Below are 22,167 nucleotides of genomic sequence, written 5' to 3'. Positions count from 1 at the left end.
AGCTGACGTGGAGCATCCTCTTCAAACGAAGTCCAAGCGAAGAATGAAGGTTCCTTTAAGTGACGTCATCCAAGATGGCGGCCCTTGAATTCCGATTGGCTGATAGGATTCTATCAGCCAATCGGAATTAAGGTAGGAAAAATCCAATTGGCTGATCCAATCATTGGATCAGCCATTAGGATTTTTCCTACCTTAATTCCAATTGGCTGATAGAATCCTGTCAGCCAATCGGAATTCAAGGGACGCCATCTTGGATGACGTCATATAAAGGAACGTTCATTCTTCGCTTGAACTTGAAGAGGATGCTCTGTGTCGGCTGGATTGAAGATGGACCCACTCCGCTCCCAATGGATGAAGATAGAAGATGCCGCCTGGATGAAGCCTTCTGCCTGTCTGGAGGTCCTCTTCTGCCCGGATCGGATAAAGACTTCTGCCTCTCTGGAGGTCCACTTGTGCCCGGCTGGGTGAATACGTCTCAAGGTAGGGTGATCTTCAAGGGGGTAGTGTTAGGTTTTTTAAGGGGGGATTGGGTGGGTTTTAGAGTAGGGTTGGTTGTGTGGGTGGTGGGTTTTAATGTTGGAGGGGTATTGTATTTTTTTTACAGGTAAAAGATCTGATTACTTTGGGGCAATTTGTAATTTAGTATAAGGTAGGGAATTTTATTATTTTGGGGGGCTTTTTTATTTTATTAGGGAGATTAGATTAGGTGTAATTAGTTTAAAAAATTTAATTTTTTTTTTTATTTTCTGTAATTTAGTGTTTATTGTTTTTCATACTTTAGTTTATTTAATTTAATTGTAGTTAATTGTAGGTAGTTTATGTAATTAATTTAATGATAGTGTAGTGTTAGGTGTATTGTAATTTAGGTTAGGATTTATTTAATAGGTAAATTTATTATTATTTTAACTAGGTAGCTATTAAATAGTTAATAACTATTTCATAACTATTGTACCTAGTTAAAATAAATACAAAGTTGCCTGTAAAATAAATATAAATCTTAAGCTAGCTACAATGTAACTATAAGTTATAATGTAGCTAGCTTAGGGTTTATTTTATAGGTAAGTATTTAGTTTTAAATAGGAATAATTTATTTAATTGTAGTTATTTTATTTTGATTTATTTAAATTATATTTAAATTAGGGGGTGTTAATAACGTTATTATAGTGGCGGCGACGTTTGCGGCGGCAGATAAGGGGTTAATAAGTGTAGGTATGTTGCAGCGACATTGGGGGGGCAGATTAGGGGTTAATAAATATAATGTAGGGTTCAGCGATGTTGGGGGCATCTAATTAGGGGTTTATAATATAATGAAGGTGGTGACGATGTCGGGGGGCAGCAGATTAGGGGTTAATAAGTGTACGATTAGGGGTGTTTAGGCTCGGGTTCATGTTAGGGTTACACATAAAATTAATTTCCCCATAGGAATCAATGGGACTGCGTTAGAAGCTGAACGCTGCTTTTTTGCAGGTGTTAGGTTTTTTTTCCAGCCGGCTCAGCCCCATTGTTTCCTATGGGGAAATCGTGCACAAGCACGTTTAGCCAGCTTACCACTACCGTAAGCAACGCTGGTATTGAGGTGAGATGTGGAGCTAAATTTTGCTCTACGCTCACCTTTTTGCGGATAACGCCGGGTTTAAAAAAAAAAAAACATAATACCAGCGTTGTCTTAAGGGAGAGTTAAAAAAAAGGCTCGTTAGCAACGCACCCCTGTTACCGCAAAACTCGTAATCTAAGTGATGGATTCTTATACATTCTTTTTTTGTGGTGTTTTTAAACTCTACAATCTAAGTTATCTGAATTTTGAGAACATTAAAGTAAGTTGAACATTGAATTATTCATGATAGCAATATACCACTCTGTCTTAAATCAAGGATATGTAAAACAGCATAATTTATATTATTGTATTGAGGAAAGATAATTTTCAAAATATACTCGGCTAAATTACGAGTGGATCGATATCATTTGTTCATGAGCAGTTCGGCTTTTGTGCATGTCGGAAATAGGGCGTATTACAAGTTGAAAGTAAATGCTTTTACTCAAGCACAATCGTGATTTACGCTTGTCAGGTTAGCGCAACTTAAAAGCTCTTATAAAAGGTAGGGGAAGAAAAAAACATTGCATTGCACACAACATAAATACCCTTAAAATTAAAATTATACTCATATAAACACTATCTAATAACAATTATTTCAAAAAAATAACTATTAAAAAGTTATAAGGGGTCAAAGATATATAGTATAAGGGCTGCAAAGGGCTTTAGCATATATCTGCATACATATACATGTCTAAATATGTGTATGTGTGTATATATATATATATATATATATATATAATTTATTTTTTACGTATTTACTGTATATTTACTGTACATATTCAATATTCCAATGTTCACTTACAGGATAATGTAATTTTTATTGTAAACACATATTTCTATATCTATCTTTATAAACCTATACCTGTATATCTATAATTTTAGATATATTGGTATAAAATCTCTATTTTACATTATCGCATTATTTTTTACAATTAAATATATATTTCTATATATGTAAAGAAAAAAGGAATGTAAAATATGCATAACACGCTTAGGAGGTTCACGATTTAGGTCTAACGCAGTGTCAGGTTAGCGCAACAAAGAATTGCTAAATTCAATGTGCGTTAGTAAAATATTAAATAAAAAACATAAAAAAATATTAATTATTAAAAAATAATTTTTTATATATATATATTCTATGGATTATTTAGATTTTTACAGTATGTATACAATTTTTAATAATTATTAATATTTCAATAACGCGTATTTCAATAATGCATATTTAACATTCTTATGTTCTTCACTTAAAAAATAATGTAATTTTTATTATTAAATATATACACTGTATATATGATAATGTTAACGTAAAATAGATATAAATACCTATATATCAATAGGAATTGATATACAGGTATAGGTAAATATTGAAATATATGTTTACAATTACATTATCCTGTATGTGAAGAACATTGGAATGTGAACTATTCATAATTCCTGTCGGGTTAGCGTGTGAGCAATAGGTGTTAGTTTTTTTCTTCTGAGCTCTACATTGACTTCTATGGGGAGCACACATTTATGTGATCGTGATATTTGGTTAGCGCGCGTCGGTTATCAACCACATGCAAACTTTTTACTTTCAACTTGTAATACCCAACGCATGCAAAAAACTTCCGTCTAGCAAAGTTTACACTTGAGCGACAGTGCTAAATAGCACTCCACTCTTAATCTAGCCTACTGTATATTATATTTAGGTCTACATCATCTCATAACATTCCTCTTTAGCCTCATTGTAAATTAATTAAGAAATAAAACTTGTACTGAAGAAATGTATAGCTTTTCATAAAAAACTATGAAACACTGTGCAGTAAAAATGATATGAATTTAAATTAGAAATAGCAAAATGCTAAAAGCATATCTGGCCTAATGGCCTAATGATTAAAAATGTTCCTGTGTCACTGGCATCAAAAAGGTTGACTTATGAAAGAATATGTTATAACTTTAGAGGACAATAAGACGAAAATGAAAACAAAGGACATAAATGGTTAGACTGTCGCACAATGTCAAGCAGTTGTCGGAAAACATTTCTTAGAAAAAGAAAAGAACAAAAAAGAAAAGAGGTGCTAAACAGTACATTGAACAGCATACAATCATTCATTGTTGAAGGAATGGTCCAGGGTATGTTTATCAAACTCTGAATTGTCAAAAGAAAGCAACAACCTTGTATTTATAATTCCAGTTCCTTTGCCCAAGCAGCAACCTCCAAAAGGTAGCCTTGTTTTCCATGAGTGAACAGTTCTACTTTCTCAATATAACTTTTATACAAATTATTTGGATGGGGAATTTGGACTGAAAGATTAGTTATGAATGGGGCATGATGACAGCAGCAGCTATGATGTTTGAGAAATGACTTGGTGACCAGCTGCCAGTTGCCTCTATTATTTTGGGAGCCAATTATACTGTAGATGGCAATTACTACATGACCATTCAAGTAAGATCCATTTACTAAAACAAAGTTGCTTTGAAAAACCTAGTGTCCCTATCCTTTTTTTAGTGATTCCATTTTAGTGAATTGCAAAGGGTTTAGCTTTTTATCTTTATGAAGCGTTCTATTTTTGTAAAGAGAAATGTTCTTGACTCGTTTAAGTAGTGTTAAATAGTTAATTCTAAATCTTACCTCCTATGACTGAGAAATAGCTGTTTTTATTATACATAATGTATATATACTGTATATACCGTTTATATATATATATATATATATATATATATATATATATATATATATATATATATATATATATATAGGTAAATACAACCTCAGATAAACAACAACATATGACATATTACACAGTGTCATGATTTAACAAAAATAAAGCTAAAATTGAGAAGCCATGTGTGAAAAAAGGAAGTATACCTTATGATTCATATGATTATTGCATGAAGAACCACCTTTAGCTGCAATAACTTGAAGTGATTGTTTTCAGTAGGACTTTATCAGTCTCTCACATCTGTGTGGAGGAATTTTGGCTTACTCGTCTTTCCAACATTGCTTCAGTTCATTGAGGTTTGTGGGCATTTGTTTATACAGAGCTCTCTTAAGGTCCTGCCACTGTATTTCAATATGATTGAGGTCTGGGCCATTACAACACCTTGATTCTTTTCTTTTTTCAGCGATTTTGTTGTAGATTTGCTGGTGTGCTTGGGATCATTGTCCTGTTGCAATTTTGACCAAGCTTTAGCTGTCAAACAGGTGGCCTCACTTTTGACTCTAGAATACTTTGGTATACAGAGGAGTTCAGGGTTGACTCAATGACTGCAAGATGCCCAAGTCCCGTGGCTGCAAAACAAGCCCAAATCATCACCCTATCACCACCGTGCTTGACAGTTGGTATGAGTAGTTAGTGCTGATATGCTGTGTTTGGTTTTCGACAAACATGGTACTGTGCGTTATGGCTTAACATCTCCACTTTTGTCTCATCTGTCCAAAGGACATTGTTCCAGAAGTCTTGTGGTTTGTTCAGTTACAACTTTGCAAATCTAAGCTATGCTGGCATGTTCTTTTTAGAGAGAAGAGGCTTTCTCCTGGCAGCCCTTCCATACGAATCATGCTTGTTCAGTCTTTTTGTAATTGTATTGTCATGAACTTTTACATTTAACATGCTAACTTAGGCCTGTAGAGTCTGAGAGGTAACTCTTGTTTTTTGCAATTTCTCTAACCATGGGCGAATTTGCTGGGATGTCCACTCCTGGGAAGATTGGCAACTCTTGAATGTTTCCCACTTGTGAATAATCTTTCTCACTGTAGAATAATGGACTTTTGGAAATAGCCTTATTACCCTTCCCAGATTGATGGGCAGCAACAATTGCTTCTCTAAGATCATTATTGATGTCTTTCATCCTTTGCCTAGATAAGTTTATACTGTTAGGTAATATCGGGCAGACTTGCTGGGCCTATAGCTGTTATCTGCCGTCAATATCTATGTTTCTATGTTTGTGTTAATACACACCTGAATCATGCTCCAGACCAGCAAACTGCTAAAACTTAGGCTTTTATAGATATTGTCAAACTTGCTGATGTTCAATTAATCAAGGGCATTAGATTAGCAGCACCTGGCTGCTACTTAGCCTCTTAATTCCTATGGAAGCTGTAAGGGTGTATTTAATTTTTCACCCATGGCTTCTCCATTTTGGCTTTATTTTTGTTAAATAAATCATGACACGGTGTAATATGTTATGTTGTTTATTTGAGGTTGTATTTACCTATTTGTAAGACCTGCTAAGGACCAGATGATTGTTATTATGTCCTGATACGTAAAACCATAGAATTTAAAGAGGGCGTACTTTTTTTTCCCTATGACTGTATATATATATATATATATATATATATATATATATATATATAATAGCAAAGTTCAGTATCTGCACTCTCACCAACTCTCCACAACCGCCAGGGTGCTCTCAGGAGTATGTAACAGGTAAATAATTTCAAGCACTCTCTGGACTTCTGACAACAAAAGCAAAATTTATTGTAGTGACGTTTCGGGACCAAAGCTGTCCCTTCTTCTGACAAACAAACAGTGCAAAAATCAAACTTAAATAGGCCCATCAGACCCTCCCCTATGTTGCCACCAATCACAGGTAAGCGTGTGCAAAAAATTAAAGACCAAACCAAAATAAGGTATGGATAAGTGATAACGAACAAGTGTGTAGTTGTAAATGTGTAAAAGTGTCACAAAATATAAACATAAATATCTGTATTAGTGTAATCATCATATATCTAAGTGAACTCTGATCATACAGATCAAATTGCAAAAGCATATTAGTGCAGATTCATATAATAAATATCGAAGATTCACCCCTCCTTGCAAGTGCACAAAATGGATTCTACCATTACACAAGGTAAACACCCCTCATCATTGATAGGTTCTAGTGCACAGTCACACCAATTCTGTAAAATGTGCCTATAAGGGTCATCTACTCACAGAATCACAATACTTATTATGCTGTGAGCTATCCGTGCATCTATCATAGGGATTTTAAACCGCATTAGGTAAAATGTAAACAGTGGGATCGGATCGCCGCTGAGTGCTAATATCACCATAACATATGTGAACACACCCCTCATGCTCTAATAGTCCAAGCGTGAACAACGCCTCTCCCCATTCATAGGAGCAATTGTGGTATAACAAGAAAAGAAAAGCGTGCACACACTTAGTTTCATATTTAGCGACTGGATCATTGACCTGGTGCATAATTCTATATACCTACTTGTAAGGCACTTATCTGCACATTCATCACGCAGCCCGATCGCCACTTCATAAGGATGCCACAGCAGCACGGAGTATAAACTCAACATCATCACCAATCCTGATCGGTGCTCCAACACACACCCCCGTGTCAAACTCACGTGGCTGGTTAATCCAGCAGCGCTTATAGGCTCAGGGGTAAATGACGTCACCCAACTACAACACTCATTGAGACGGCACAATTCCAAACAATGAACACAGTTTCCTGACATGGCAACCATCGGAAAATGATGTACCCGCAACTCAATATTCCTACCCCCATCATCAAGCTCACTGGTGACCCATTATGCACACACTAATTATCACAAACATATAAATGATGTCTCAGCATCCCAGCAATCAAATGCAAAAGGCCACATCCTCTATTCCAAGGCACAGGCCAGCACGCACTGTCAAAGTATTTTATTCCAATCACCTTCAACTATATCACAACTAGATGACGCCACCCGATGAAAGCAATGCAAGCACTATTATTCCCAAATACCTGCAGTGTCGCAAATCACTGCGAGACTGCACGTATACATCAACCACAATCTTCAACATGGTAAGGTTATGTCTCAGTGGAATAGCAAAAGAAAAATAAAATAAAATAAAAAAAATATTCTATATGGCTGTAAAAGTCTAATCACATGTGTATATTAAAAACATTCTAAATCCACAGAAAAACTCAGTCACAAGCAAGAAGATAAGATAGGTACGAATCAATATGTCTATATAACCACTGTAACTAATGGTAACAGGGGGGATCATACCATCTGAACACAAGTTTGATTTTTGCACTGTTTGTTTGTCAGAGTAAGGGACAGCTTTGGTCCCGAAACGTCACTACAATAAATTTTGCTTTTGTTGTCAGAAGTCCAGAGAGTGCTTGAAATTATTTACATATATATATATATATATATATATATATATATATATCAGATGCCTAATCGTTACAGACAGTGACACTGTGTGTGTCACAGTCTGTAACGATCTTCTGCTGGTGCCGGCGGGAGGTGTGGGCAGGAGGCGGGTGGGTGGCTCAGCAGTGGAGGGGGGAGGGAAGGTGAGGGATTGGGAAGACCCTACACTATGGAACAAATTTTTAAAGGCACAGGGAGGGATGGGGATACTAAACAACAGAAAATGGGTTTGGGAGGGCTACAATATGACTATCACGGGGGGGGGGGAGTTTGTGGGACCACTACACAACAGAAATAAAATAAAACTTTAATAAAAAAAAATTAAATTAAGAAAATAAAAGGGTTTTTAGGTACTGGCAGACAGCTGCCAGTACCTAAGATGGCAGCAATAGTTAGGGCAGAGGAGGTTTAGAGAGCTGTTTTAGGGGGGGATCAGGGAGGTGTGCGGGTTAAGGCGATCCTACACTGCAGAAACATTACAAAATGTTAAAAAAAAAATATTTTAAAAATAAATAAATAATGTTTTAATTGGCAGACTGTCTGCCAGTACTTAAGATGGGATGACCAGTAGGGGGGGATGGGTAGAGAGCTGTTTGGGAGGGATCAGGGGGTGGTAAGTGTCAACTGGGAGGGTAATCTCTACAGTAAAGCTGAAATTAACCTTAAAAGGTTCAGAATTAACCTCTTCACTGCCGGGAATAATAGAAGTGTGCTGCGCAGCTGCAATTTGCGGCCTTCTAATTACCAAAAGGCAATAGCAAAGCCATATATGTCTGCTATTGCTGAACAAAGGGGATCCCAGAGATGATTTTACAACCATTTGTGCCATGATTGCACAAGCAGTATGTAAATAATTTCTGTGAGAAACCCAAAGTTTGTGATAAAAGTACCACATTTTTTTATTTGATGGCATTTGGCGGTGAAATGGTGGCATGAAATATACCAAAATGGGCCTAAATCAATACCTTGGGTTGTCTACTTAAAAAAAATATAGATTTGATAGGTAAATAAAAAAAAACAAGGCTCTATTTCTGTTTAAATGGAGTGATAGCAAAAATGCTCTGGTATTTTAGGCAAGTTTTTGTCTGGAAGTCCCGGTATTCTGAGGTCAAATAAAATTAAGATATTGGAGAAAAGAGACATGAATATATTTTGAGATTTCAAAAATTTAGATGAAGGATTCTCCATGGTTCATCTACAAAATTGAATCACATGGAGGCAGTAATGAATATTTTCAGGAAGTAGAGAAAAAGATATAGAATTTCAAACATAGAACCAGTCCAATTGGAATAGGTAGACCAGTTGAGTCATTGTTGCCAGAGTGTGTTAGTAATGTTAAATAAAATACTTATTCTTAACTAATCTAATCTAATTTAACATTGAATGTGCTTCATGAACTGTTATTTTAAGCATTTAAAGTTGCAATCAATGAGGTGCTATTGTACTAAAATGTATTATATAACTGTGCAAGCAACCTCTGGCTATAAAAGTAAGAAGTAACAACTTTCATATTAGAAAAAGGTTCTTGGTTAGGCTGTTAAAAAATTGTAACTGTCCAGACATGAAGAAGACTGCATTTTGTTGGCTGCCATTAGAAACAAATAAATATCCAATAATTGTATTGTTCATTTTAAACTTCCACAAACACTGATTTGTTTTTTCAATTTATGAAAATGCATCCTTAAAATATGTACCAGTAAAATGCAAATAATATTTCTGAATTTACATAAAGGTTTTTGATGTGTATTATTACAGCAAAGTTTTATATATATATATATATATATATATATATATATATATATATATATATATATATATATATATATATATATATATATTAGGTATAAATCAAACAATATAATAAAGCAGACCAATACTGGATTCTTAATTTTTCATATTTATTCCCATTTAAATTGACATAATTGTTGAAAAAAATAAAAAGTGATGCAAAATGTTGATGATCTTTACTTGAAATAAGCATCAAATCTACAAAAAATTCAAAGAATGTCACTCTGTTTTCACAAAAAGATACTACTTGTTAAAGGGACACTGAACACAAATTTTTTCTTTTGTGATTCAGATAGAGCATGAAATTTTAAGCAACTTTCTAATTTACTCCTATTATCAAATTTTCTTCATTCTCTTCATATCTTTATTTGAAATACAAGAATGTAAGTTTAGATGCCGGCCCATTTTTGGTGAACAACCTGGGTTGTCCTTGCTGATTGGTGAATAAATTCATCGACCAATAAAAAAGTGCTGTCCAGAGTTCTGAACGTAAAAAAAAAGCTTAGATGCCTTCTTTTCAAATAAAGATAGCAAGAGAAGAAGAAAAATTGATAATAGGAGTAAATTAGAAAGTTGCTTAAAATTGCATGCTCTATCTGAATCACAAAAGAAAATGTTTGAGTTCAGTGTTCCTTTAAACTTATATTACTTTCCAGATGTTTTCCTAGTTTGATAAACATGATTTTTTATGTGTATAGTATAAGAACTTTTTTTGTAATACAGTGTTTATTTTTATTTTTTTTTAAATACTCAAATACAAATGTACATACCTTTCCGTATCCCTCCGTCAGTATTGCATGCATAATCACTTGTGGTCAGAAGAAAACAGGGACCTCCTCTTCTGTTTTTGTCTCTGGTACTAGAGCGTCTAATTGGGTATCTCTCCCCTGGTGAAAGAGGCTGATCACTTCCTGAACTGTCTTCACCTGTTAATGTAGGATTCATCGAAACACCAGTTCCATTATAACAATATACGGAAAAAAAGAAGAAAAAGAAAAACAGAACGGTCATGATTTAAATTATAAATGTAAATGTAAATGTCAATATAATGAGCATAGATAAAACTATTTTAGCTATTGCAGTGTGGGAACATTTAAAGGGACAGTCTATACTGATTATTTCACCCCAGATAAGCCTCCTGCATCCATTTCTACATATTGCAGCTTAGACATTTTTTTAAAAGACAAATATTTAAAATCTTTTTCTTATTTGGCCATTTTGAAATAGCCACCAAACTTTTCCCTTCTCCTCTACCTTCTCCAGCTTGTGATTTTCTTTTTGCCCCGTACATTCCTGCAAATAGTACTGATTGAGTTGTGTGATAGGCAGCTACACTCAGCCATTCTCATAGCGCATGCACAAATTCACATGCGCGATTCTCACATCCTATGTGCGAGTAGACTGTTATTATACATACCAACCAGAGCATTAAAGCTATAGGAGGAGTTTGGTGGCCATTTCTAAATTGCCAAATAAGAAAAATATTTGAAACCTTTGTGTATAACCTCCAAGCTGCAATATATGGAAATAGATGCAGGAGGCTTGTCTGGGCTGAAACGATCGGTAGGATTAAGTGCAGTGTAGACTGTCCATTTAATGTACCTTTTATTTTCTAATTTGCATTTTCTTTCTGAAACTGGATCTCATTGGTTCCACTAAACACATGCACAAAAAAGTTTTAAAAAAGATGATCCTTATACTGCTGAATCTATTTTATATAGTTATCTTTAGAGAATACAGTAGCATTTAATTTTTCAGTTTAGGTGGTAGTTTAAACACACAAATGCAGCTATTTAAAATGACAAAATAATGTTAAAGGATCTATTTGTAAGCAATTTAATGAACTCCAGTGGGTAAAATTGATCATTGGGAACACATTTAAAGTGTGAAAATGTCATTTTATCTAACCACAGTTGTGAATAGACATGTTCAGGGTTTTATTGAGTCATCTTATTCTTATGACTGGTTAAATGTGAGTAATAGTTTTGCTGAAATATACAGATGAGTGCAACGCTGCCAGTGATTATTTTAAATAGTAAAATGGCACTAGAATGCAACAACCCCTACACAAATTGTAAGAAAGATATGAGAACCAGAATAAATGTCCTCTGCAACTGTACAGTTAAAGATAATTGCTGTAACACAAGCTGCCTGCAAGTAATGTGCATATTTGATACAGAAAAATACAAATTCTATAGAATTAAAAATTACACAAAACTATAAAGTGAAAAAAATAAATTTGTATTTATGATAAAAAAACACATAATTAACAGAAACATAAAAATGAAAATTTAGAGAACATAATTTTATGGCAGCAGCTATTAAATAGAGATTATTATGGAAGGTTACTTTGTGCTTAGCAGGACTGTGATTGGTCACTTTAGCCTATTTTGCACAAGTCTATTTTTATTTTTTACATTTATTTTATTTATGTGTTAATGCTTTTGTCAGCTTATTGCATGAAATGTTACTTTACTGCTAAAAAGTTTGTAACTGGAATACAAAACTTCATACAAAGAGTCATCGCTCTTGTAATAAAAATCATATCTGTTACCAGCTTTATTTTTTCATGAACATTTGCATTTCTTTATGTGGTTCTGTTGTTCAGAAATAGCAATACTTATGTAATATAACTGTTAAAATGTATTTTATATAGTTAATATAACATTTGGAACCTCCTTAACTTTATTGATGTATTCTTTACTAATTTAGTAATCACTTCCATATTAACCTCTTAAGGACATATGACGGAATTTTTCCGTCATAAAACAATTGAGCAAACTGAAAGCTGTGTCCTTAAAGGGTTAAGGGTCATATTACAAGTGGAACGCTAAATATAATTTTCTCAAAAGCGATATTAGCGCTCCACTGAGTAATACCAGCGCACGCTATTGTTCATTGGTATTACAAGTTGACAGCAAGCTCAAGTTTGCACTGCTGGGAAGCATTGCGTTCACAAGAGCGTGCTTCCATAGGTTCCAATGGGAGCCTCGTTCTCATGCCGTGACACATGGCATTGCTTAAGTCACTTTTCTGTATTTTATCTGTCTCGAATAATGTGAACCTTTAAACTGGTGTGCTGTGGACCGCTGATTGTGACACACGGCATGAAAACCTCACACAGCCAAGGGGCATCTGCAGCTAAAATGTACTGGATCAACTTGTATCATGTACGTTACAATCTAGGTCATGGACCATTTACATTGTCATGGTGATTTTTAGCCTTGCTGTGATGCAATACACCAATGTGTTGCTTATGCACAAGTATATTGCTACTTTGTGAAGCACTTTGTAGTGGATCAGACAATACATCCGATTCCCAACTAAGAATATTGATATGGTTTTAAATAATTATGTTTTGTGTATTTTTTATTTTAATTTCATATTTCTTATCTTTCACCAAACCTTTTCTTTCATGATACAGATAGAGCATACAATATTAAACAACATTCCAATTTACTTCTATTATCTAATTTGCTTTGTTCTTTTGGTGTCCTTTGTTGAAAAGCATATCTAGCTTCAGAAGCTGAGAGCAAGCTGCTGATTGGTGGCTGCTCATATATGCCTGCTGTCATTGGCTTATCGATGTGTGCAGCTAGCTCCCAGTAGTGCATTGCTGCTCCTTCAATAAAGGATAGAAAGAGAAATAAGCAAAATTGATAAAAAGAAATCAATGTGAAAGTTGTTAAAAATTAAATTCTCTATCTGAATCATGAAAGAAAAAAATGGGTTTCCTGTCCCTTTAACTAGTAGTTAGTCATTATTTACATTGACAGCATATTTGTACAAATTTGCTAAAGGTAAATGACACCTTCTGAAAAATATATGCCTTAAATAAAACAATGATGAATGGATTTCTAGGTTATTAAAAAAAAAAAACGAAATAAAAAAAAAAAAGGGTTTTTTTCTGTCAGTTTAGTGTCTCATATATAGACAGTTTGCAAAGAAAGGTAAAAATAAGAGAAATGTAATGACCTTCATGTTAGGGGATTTAAGGGTGATGTGGGCTCTAAAAAAGATTTGAATATATTATAATTTATTTTCAGTAATGGTGGAAATGCCATGTGGTTTATAGGTGATTTTTATGACTATATAGGACAAGAGATTTGTTGGGAAATATTTATCCTTTTGTAGACAGACCTCTCTTTTTGTTGAGTAGTATTTAGAATGTTCTGGTGCTTGATTTGTTAGGCAATTTGTAAGCCATTATGTTAAGGGTTGGGGCAACTGTAACAAAATATTGAAAATATGTTGTCACTTATTTAAAACAGGTGGGTCTTATTGTTCATGTAATTTTCATGATCCCATAACATTTATGTTGTTCATTATTGTAGCACCTTCTATGCATGCTCTAGTGTTAAGTATCACTTTAAAATAACAAGAATATATCAATATGACAAAAACAGTGACAGTAAAATATCATATTTAATGTCAATATCTTGTATTTCTGGCAGCAAATCAGTTAACTAAAAGGGATATTAAACACCTGCTGCTTTTGTGTTAAAATTCTATTCTGTCTCTGACTCCCTAGAGAGGCCAAAAAGCAAAATTTGTAACTTACGGTACTTTTTCAAAATGCTTCGTTTTGCCAATTCCATCTGTTTGATTTGCAGCATTTGCAAATGGCAGAATTTGCTTTTTGGCTTTTTAGGGAGTGTGGGACATGCACAATTTTACACAAAAGCTTGAAATATTTAATATCATTTTAAATATATATTTTGTGCACCTACTACATTTTTATCATATTGCTTCCCAGTGAGCAGCAGCCAAGCATGGCAGGTTCACCCACACTCCTTCCTGGTGTTACAGGGTGGCACATCAAGCAATTTAACCAATTTTTTTCCCTTATTACACTAATCAAGTTCACCTTTTTCTTTTCTTTTTTAAATAAATGGTATGAAAAAAATATGTAAAATTTAGTAGTAGTAAGAGCACGTATACATTGCAGAACACCAAAATATTGTTTAGTTTACAGTGCAATATTTTATCTCTGCTTATTTTCTACATACATTGGTACAAATAACAAAACATATTTTTGTCCATATTTTAAGTACTAATGATTTAAAAAAACATAGAAGTATAATCCCAAAATGTGGCATTTCAGAAAGGTGATTGTATGCTAAACATTGAATCATAAAGTGTTTGACTGCAATTTTAGAAAAGAATGATTCATGCACTGTTCTTTGTCATTTAGTTTATGAAAATTACACTTGAAATCACGCTTTATTTAGAAGTTTAAAGAAGCCCTTCATTTACATTTATTCTATCACCCTTGTATATTTTTTATTTGATTTTTGTTTTCATTTGAATACGTGTTCTTCAGATGTTATTAGATTTATCATGGTATTGTTCTCTTTGATTGATATAATATTGACCGTGACAATACTGAGGCTACAATGTCATAGATAGTATTCTTGTCTATACTAAAATCATTCTACCCCTAACAAACAGCTAGATTACGAATTTTGTGTTATGACTCAAATAAAATCATTATGGCCCATAACGACGCTTTTTCCCTAACGCCGCTATTACAAGTCTTGTCATAACAGGTGTACCGCACACCTTTTTGTCCATCACGCAACGTCAGTACCGCACTTTAAGAAAAGTCCTTTTTCAATGGGACTCCCATAGCGCCGGTATTACGAGTTTTGCGATGAGGCCAAATAGTGAGCGGTACACTAAAGTCAGTAGTTATGAGTTTTACGTTACAAAGCTGTAGCATAAAACTCATAACTAAACTATCACAAAGTACACTAACACCCATAAACTACCGATTAACCCCTAAACCGAGGCCCTCCGTCATCGCAAACACTAAAATAAAATTATTAACCCCTAATATGCCGCTCCGGACATCTCCGCCACTAAAAAATGTATTAACCCCTATTCCATCACTCGCCGACATCATCACCACTATAATAAAATTATTAACCCCTAATTTGCCGTCTGCCCACACCGCCGCTATAATAAACCTATTAACCACTTAACCGCAAGCCCCCCCACAATGAAATATACTAAATTAAATTATTAACCCCTAAACCTCTGGCCTCCCACATCACTACATAAATATATTAACCCTTAAACCTAACCCTAACATAACCCTAACCCTAAGCATAACCCTACCACCCCCTAACTTAAATATAATTAAAATAAATCTAAATTAAACTTACAATTAATACCTAAATAATTTGTATTTAAAATTAAATACAAAATTACCTGTAAAAAAATCTAAGCTAGCTACAATATAACAGTATATAATAGTTACATATTAGCTATCTTAGGTTTTAATTTTATTTCACGAATCACCGGTAAGTTTGTATTTATTTTAAATAGGTAGACTAGTTATTAAATAGTTATTAACTATTTACTAACTACCTAGTTAAAATAAATACAAAGTTACCTGTAAAATAAAACCTAACCTGCCTTTCACTAAAACCTAACATTACAATAAAATAAAATAAATTTAATTAATCAAATAGAATTATCTAAATTACAAAAAAATAAACACTAAATTACACAAAATAAAAAATGAAATTATCAAAAATAAAAACGAATTACTCCTAATCTAATAGCCCTAACAAAATAAAAAAGCCCCCCAAAATAAAAATAAACCTAGCCTACACTAAACTGCCAACAGCCCTTAAATGGGCCTTTTGCGGGGCATTGCCCCAAAGAAATCAGCTCTTTTACCTGTAATTTTTTTTTATAAACCCCCCAACACTAAAACCCACCACCCACACAACCAAACTTCCCAAATAAAAACCTATCTAAATAAACCCAAGCTAACCATTGCCCTGAAAAGGGCATTTGGATGGACATTGCCCTTAAAAGGGCATTTAGCTCTTTTACATTGCCCAAACCCTAAATTAAAAATAAAACCCACACAATAAACCCTTAAAAAAACCTAACACTAACCCCCGACGATCCACTTACAGTTTTCGAAGACCGGACATCCATCCTCATCCAGGCGACAGAAGTCCTCATCGAAGCCAGCAGAAGTCTTCATCCAAGCGGGCAGAAGTCCTTCTCGAAGCTGGCAGAATTCTTCATCCAAGCAGGCAGAAGTCTTCATCCAAGCGGCAGATTGGAATAGCCAATAGAATGTGAACTCAATCCTATTGGCTGATTGTATCAGCCAATAGGATGAAAGCTCAATCCTATTGGCTGATTGCAACAGCCAATAGGATTTTTTCCCCTTTAATTTCTATTGGCTGATAGAATTCTATCAGCCAATCGGAATGTAAGGGACGCCATCTTGGATGACGTCACTTAAAGGGAAAAGTAATTTAGGAAAATGAACCCGGTGGCCGACTCCATAAATGAGTCGTGGCAGACAGATCCAAAGGTGGAATGGGCAATTTCCACTTTGGCAAAGAGAACTACGATTCCTATTGAGGACAGGTGCTTATTCAAAGATCCTATGGATAAAAAGCTGGAGGCCTTTTTAAAGAAAATGTATACTCATCAGGGGTTACAATGGCAACCGGCCGTGTGCATTGCCACAGTAACCAGTGTGGCAGCCTATTGGTTTGATGCCCTGTCTGAATCCCTTCAAGCGGAAACTCCTTTGGAGGAAATTCAGGATAGGATAAAGGCTCTAAAGTTAGCTAATTCCTTTATCACTGATGCTTCTTTACAAGTCATTAAGTTGGGGGCCAAAATATCTGGCTTTGCAATCTAACGGCTAGATCACGAGTTTTGTCGGTAAGGCTGTGTGGTGCTAATGCTCCTTTTTTTCTTACCGCTCCCTTAAGCCAACACTGGTATTACGAGTTATCTTTAAGCCGGCGTTAGCCTCAGAAAAGTGAGCATTGAGCAAAATTTAGCTCCACATCTCACCTCGATACCAGCGTTGCTTAAATCAGCAGTAAGATGGCTAAATGTGCTCATGCACGATTTCCCCATAGGAAACAATGGGGCCGAGCTGGGTGAAAAAAACATAACACCTGCAAAAAAGCAGCATTCAGCTCCTGACGCAACCCCATTGTTTCCTATGGGAAAATAAAAGTTATGTCTGCACCTAACACCCTAACATGAACCCTGAGTCTAAACACCCCTAATCTTACACTTATTAACCCCTAATCTGCCACCCCCAACATCGTCGCCACCTGCATTATACTATTAACCCCTAATCTGATGCTCCGGACTCCGCCACCACCTACATTATACTAATGAACCCCTAATCTGCTGCCCCTAACATCGCCGAACCCTACATTTTATTTATTAACCCCTAATCTGCCCCCCAACAATATTAAATTTATTAACCCCTAATCTGCCTGCCGCCAACGTTGCCGCCACTATAATAAAGTTTTAACCCCTAAACCTAAGTCTAACCCTAACACCCCCCTAACTTAAATATAATTTAAATTAAACTAAATTAAATTAATTTAACATAATTAAATAAATTAATCGTATTTAAAACGAAATACTTACCGATAAAATAAGCCATAAGCTACCTACAATATAACTAATAGTTACATTGTAGCTAGCTTAGGATTTATATTTATTTTACAGGCAACTTTGTATTTATTTTAACAGCCAATAGAATGCAAGGTCAATCCTATTGGCTGATTGGATCAGCCAATCGGATTTAACTTCAATCCGATTGGCTAATTACATCAGCCAATAGGATTTTTCCTACCTTAATTCCGATTGGCTAATAGGATTCTATCAGCCAATCGGAATGTAAGGGACGCCATCTTGGATGACGTCACTTAAAGGGAAAAGTAATTTTCCAGTGACGATCGGAAGAAGAGGATGCTCTGCACTGGATGTCTTGAAGATGGACCCGCTCTGCACCGGATGGATGAAGATAGAAGGTGCCGTCTGGATGAAGACTTCTGCCGCTTGGATAAAGACTTCTGCCGGCTTCGAGGAGGACTTCTGCCCACTTGGATGAAGACTTCTGCCGGCTTTGAGGAAGACTTCTGCCTGCTTGGATGAAGATGTCTGCCGGCTTCGATGAGGACTTTTTGCTGCCTGGATGAGGATGGATGTCCGGTGGATCATCGGGGGTTAGTGTTTTTTTTAAGGGTTTTTGGGTGGGTTTTATTTTTATTTTAGGATTTGGGCAATGTAAAAGAGCTAAATGCCCTTTTAAGGGCAATGCCCATCCAAATGCCCTTTTCAGGGCAATGGTTAGCTTAGGTTTATTTAGATAGGTTTTTATTTGGGGGGTTTGGTTGTGAGGGTGGTGGGTTTTACTGTTGGGGGGGTTGTTTGTATTTTTTTACAGGTAAAAGAGCCGATTTCTTTGGGGCAATTCCCCGCAAAAGGCCCTTTTAAGGGCCATTGGCAGTTTAGTGTAGGCTAGGGTTTTTTTTATTTATTTTGGGGGGGCTTTTTATTTTGATTTGGCTATTAGATTAGGAGTAATTCGTTTTTATTTTTGATAATTTCGTTTTTTATTTTGTGTTTTTTTTTTAATTTAGATAATTATATTTGATCAATTTAATTTATTTTATTATATTGTAATGTTAGGTTTTAGTGTAAGGCCCTAAAAGCATAACCCTTACCCTAACGTAGCCCTAAGCATAACCCTAACACCCCCTAACTTAAATATAATTAAAATAAATCTAGATAAACCTTACAATTATTACCTAAATAATTCCTATTTAAAATAAATACAAACTTACCTATAAAATGAAACCTAAGATAGCTACAATATTATTAATAGTTAAATTGTAGCTATCTTAGGTTTTATTTTTTTTACAGGTAACTTTGTATTTATTTTAACTAGGTTGTTAGTAAATAGTTAATAACTATTTACTAACTAGTCTACCTAGTTAAAATAAATACAAACTTACCTGTGAAATAAAAATAAAACCTAAGATAGCTACAATATAACTATTAGTAATATTGTAGCTATCTTAGGTTTTATTTTAAAGGTAAGTTTGTATTTATTTTAAATAGGAATTATTTAGGTTAATAATTGTAAGGTTTATCTAGATTTATTTTAATTATATTTAAGTTAGGGGTGTTAGGGTTATGCTTAGGGTTACGTTAGGGTAAGGGTTATGCTTAGGGTTAGGGGTTAATATATTTATTTAGTGTTAGTGATGTTGTAGGCCAGAGGTTTAGGGGTTAATAACTTTAGTATAGTGGCGGCGACATTGGGGGCGACAGATTAGTGGTTAATAACTGTAATGTAGGTGGCGGTGATGTTAAGGGCGGCAGATTAGGGGTTAATAAGTGTATTTAGGTGGCGGCGATGTTAGGGGCAGCAGATTAGGGGTTAAACATATCACATTTATTTCACATTTATTGCGTTCTTGTGATACTATGGTATTTGTTATCAAATTAGGGGTTAATAACTGTATGTAGGTGGCGGCGATATCGGGAGTGGCAGATTAGGGGTTAATAGTTTTATTTAGGTGGCGGCGATGTTAAGGGCGGTAGATTATGGGTTAATAACATTATGTAGGTTGAGGCAATGTCGGGGGTGTTTAGACATGTTTTTATGTTAGGGTGTTAGGTTTAAACATAACTTTTTCTTTCCCCATAGACATCAATGGGGTTGCTTTACAGAGCTTTTCTTTTCCCGATCGCAGGTGTTAAGCTTTTTTTTTGCTGGCTCTCCCCATTGATGTCTATGGGGAAATTGTGCACAAGCACGTCAAAGCAGCGCTTGTATTTGGGTGAAGCATGGAGCTCAACGCCACCATATCGCCCGTACAAGCCTGCATTTTACAAACCTGTAATAGCAGCCCTATAGGGGAGTGAAATAATGCCGAAAATGTTGCGGTCATTAATTTCCCTATAGCGCTCAAAACTCGTAATCTGGCTGAAAAATTATGCATTTCAGTGACGGGCAAGTGACAATATTAAGGTAGCTTGGTTTAGTGCTAGGATTACAGCTATAGTTGGAACTGTAGTTAACCACATCATCTGGCAATTATGCTTGTAATATTTCTGACACTACATTATATCTGGGGTAGCATTGTACCCAAGTCAAAACACTGGCTGTGACATTTTGAAAGTCTTGATATTGCCACTGTGGTAAAGAAATCACCGGTGAAATTTAATGTCTCACAATGTTATAGTGCAAGTGACATTTTAAATGTAGGCCTATTCTTTATAACAAGAAATTATTGTTCCTATAAATATCAAAGTGAAATTTAAACAAACAAGTTACAAAATGGCAATAGATTCTAACTATTTTTCTTTCTACAGTCTAATGAAAAGTAATAATATAGAAAGTGTAGCTATTTTGCTAGATTTTCTAACCCCATCTTTTCTGTTTCCTTATATACTTAGCACCTAATATACCTTGCATGTTATTGACAACACTTCACTAAACATAATACAATAAAGTCTATAGGTATTATTCCCAATAACTTTGCAATTTATGGTACTGTACCTGATATATTGTGTTCCATCAACCTGTTGTCTTTACCGAGGCATGAATCTACCTGCGTGCTGTTGCATCCCATAGTCAAATCCATCTTACAGAAGGTAGGTGATCCCGCCTGAAGCGCATGAGGAACATACTTCTTTCTTTTTCTTGGAAGCTTTTGTTTTGCCATAGCAAGAGAGTAGTACATTCCAAAGTTGTTAACAATGACTGGTACAGGCATTGCTATAGTGAGCACACCAGCTAAAGCACATAATGCACCTACTAACATTCCGGACCAAGTCTGTGGATACATATCACCGTAACCCAATGTTGTCATAGTAACAACAGCCCACCAGAATCCAATTGGAATGTTTTTAAATTGTGTATGCTTATTTGCTGAAGGATCATTGGGACTGGCACCTATTCTTTCTGCATAATAAATCATGGTGGCAAATATCAAGACTCCTAGAGCCAAAAATATTATGAGAAGTAAAAATTCATTAGTGCTAGCTCGAAGAGTGTGCCCAAGTACTCTTAGTCCTACAAAATGACGGGTCAATTTGAAAATTCGTAGGATACGAACAAACCTCACAACCCTGAGGAATCCTAGCACATCCTTAGCAGCTTTGGAGGAAAGACCACTTAAACCAACCTCCAAATAAAATGGCAGAATAGCCACAAAATCAATAATATTTAAAAGGTTTCTGACAAATTCAAGTTTGTCAGGACAAAAAGTGACACGTACTAAAAATTCAAATGTAAACCATACTACACAGACTCCTTCAACATATGTCAATGCGGGATCAGTTTCTATTTCAATTAATGAAACAATTTCTGTGCCATTGTTTATTGTCTCAGTCTTGTTAATGATAGTATTAAATGCTTCATGGGTCTCCAGACAAAAGGTTGTTATTGAAACAAGGATGAAAAACAACGAAGCAAAAGCGATGAACTGCAAAAAAAATAAACAAAAAAAGGCATTAATAAAATCCTCAGTTTTATCTTCATCAAAAACTTAAAGGGAGATAAAATAAGTTGGGATAGAGACAACATATAATACTATGTACTTTAATTATTTTACCTGCAAATGTATACTGCCGTGCCTCGCCATTAATCCTTTCTTTTCAGTTTTTGAATTGTACAGCTCTAACTCCCCCCACACAATTCCTTTTATGGTTGCATCAATATCCACCATTAATATGGTAGAATACAAGACTTTAACAGTCATTATCTGCTGGAGCATGCCTAGAAGCAAATAAACTACTGTGAACTCAGTTGAAATGCAATGCCTGTGTTTCTGATGCTAAA

General features: G+C 35.0%; 1 protein-coding gene across 1 annotated transcript in view; it reads right to left on the bottom strand.

The window, feature by feature from the left end:
• KCNC2 (potassium voltage-gated channel subfamily C member 2) overlaps positions 1–22,167 on the bottom strand; it is a 609,024-nt gene that overhangs the window by 5,708 nt on the left and 581,149 nt on the right. The window contains 2 exon segments of the mRNA XM_053719788.1: positions 10,298–10,453; positions 20,884–21,811. Coding sequence (XP_053575763.1) covers positions 10,298–10,453; positions 20,884–21,811 — 1,084 coding nt within the window.

Source organism: Bombina bombina, chromosome 6, assembly GCF_027579735.1.
Source record: "Bombina bombina isolate aBomBom1 chromosome 6, aBomBom1.pri, whole genome shotgun sequence".
Lineage (NCBI taxonomy): Eukaryota > Metazoa > Chordata > Amphibia > Anura > Bombinatoridae > Bombina > Bombina bombina.
The sequence above is the reverse complement of the archived record's forward strand: the minus strand, read 5'-3'. Positions and strand labels throughout refer to the sequence as shown.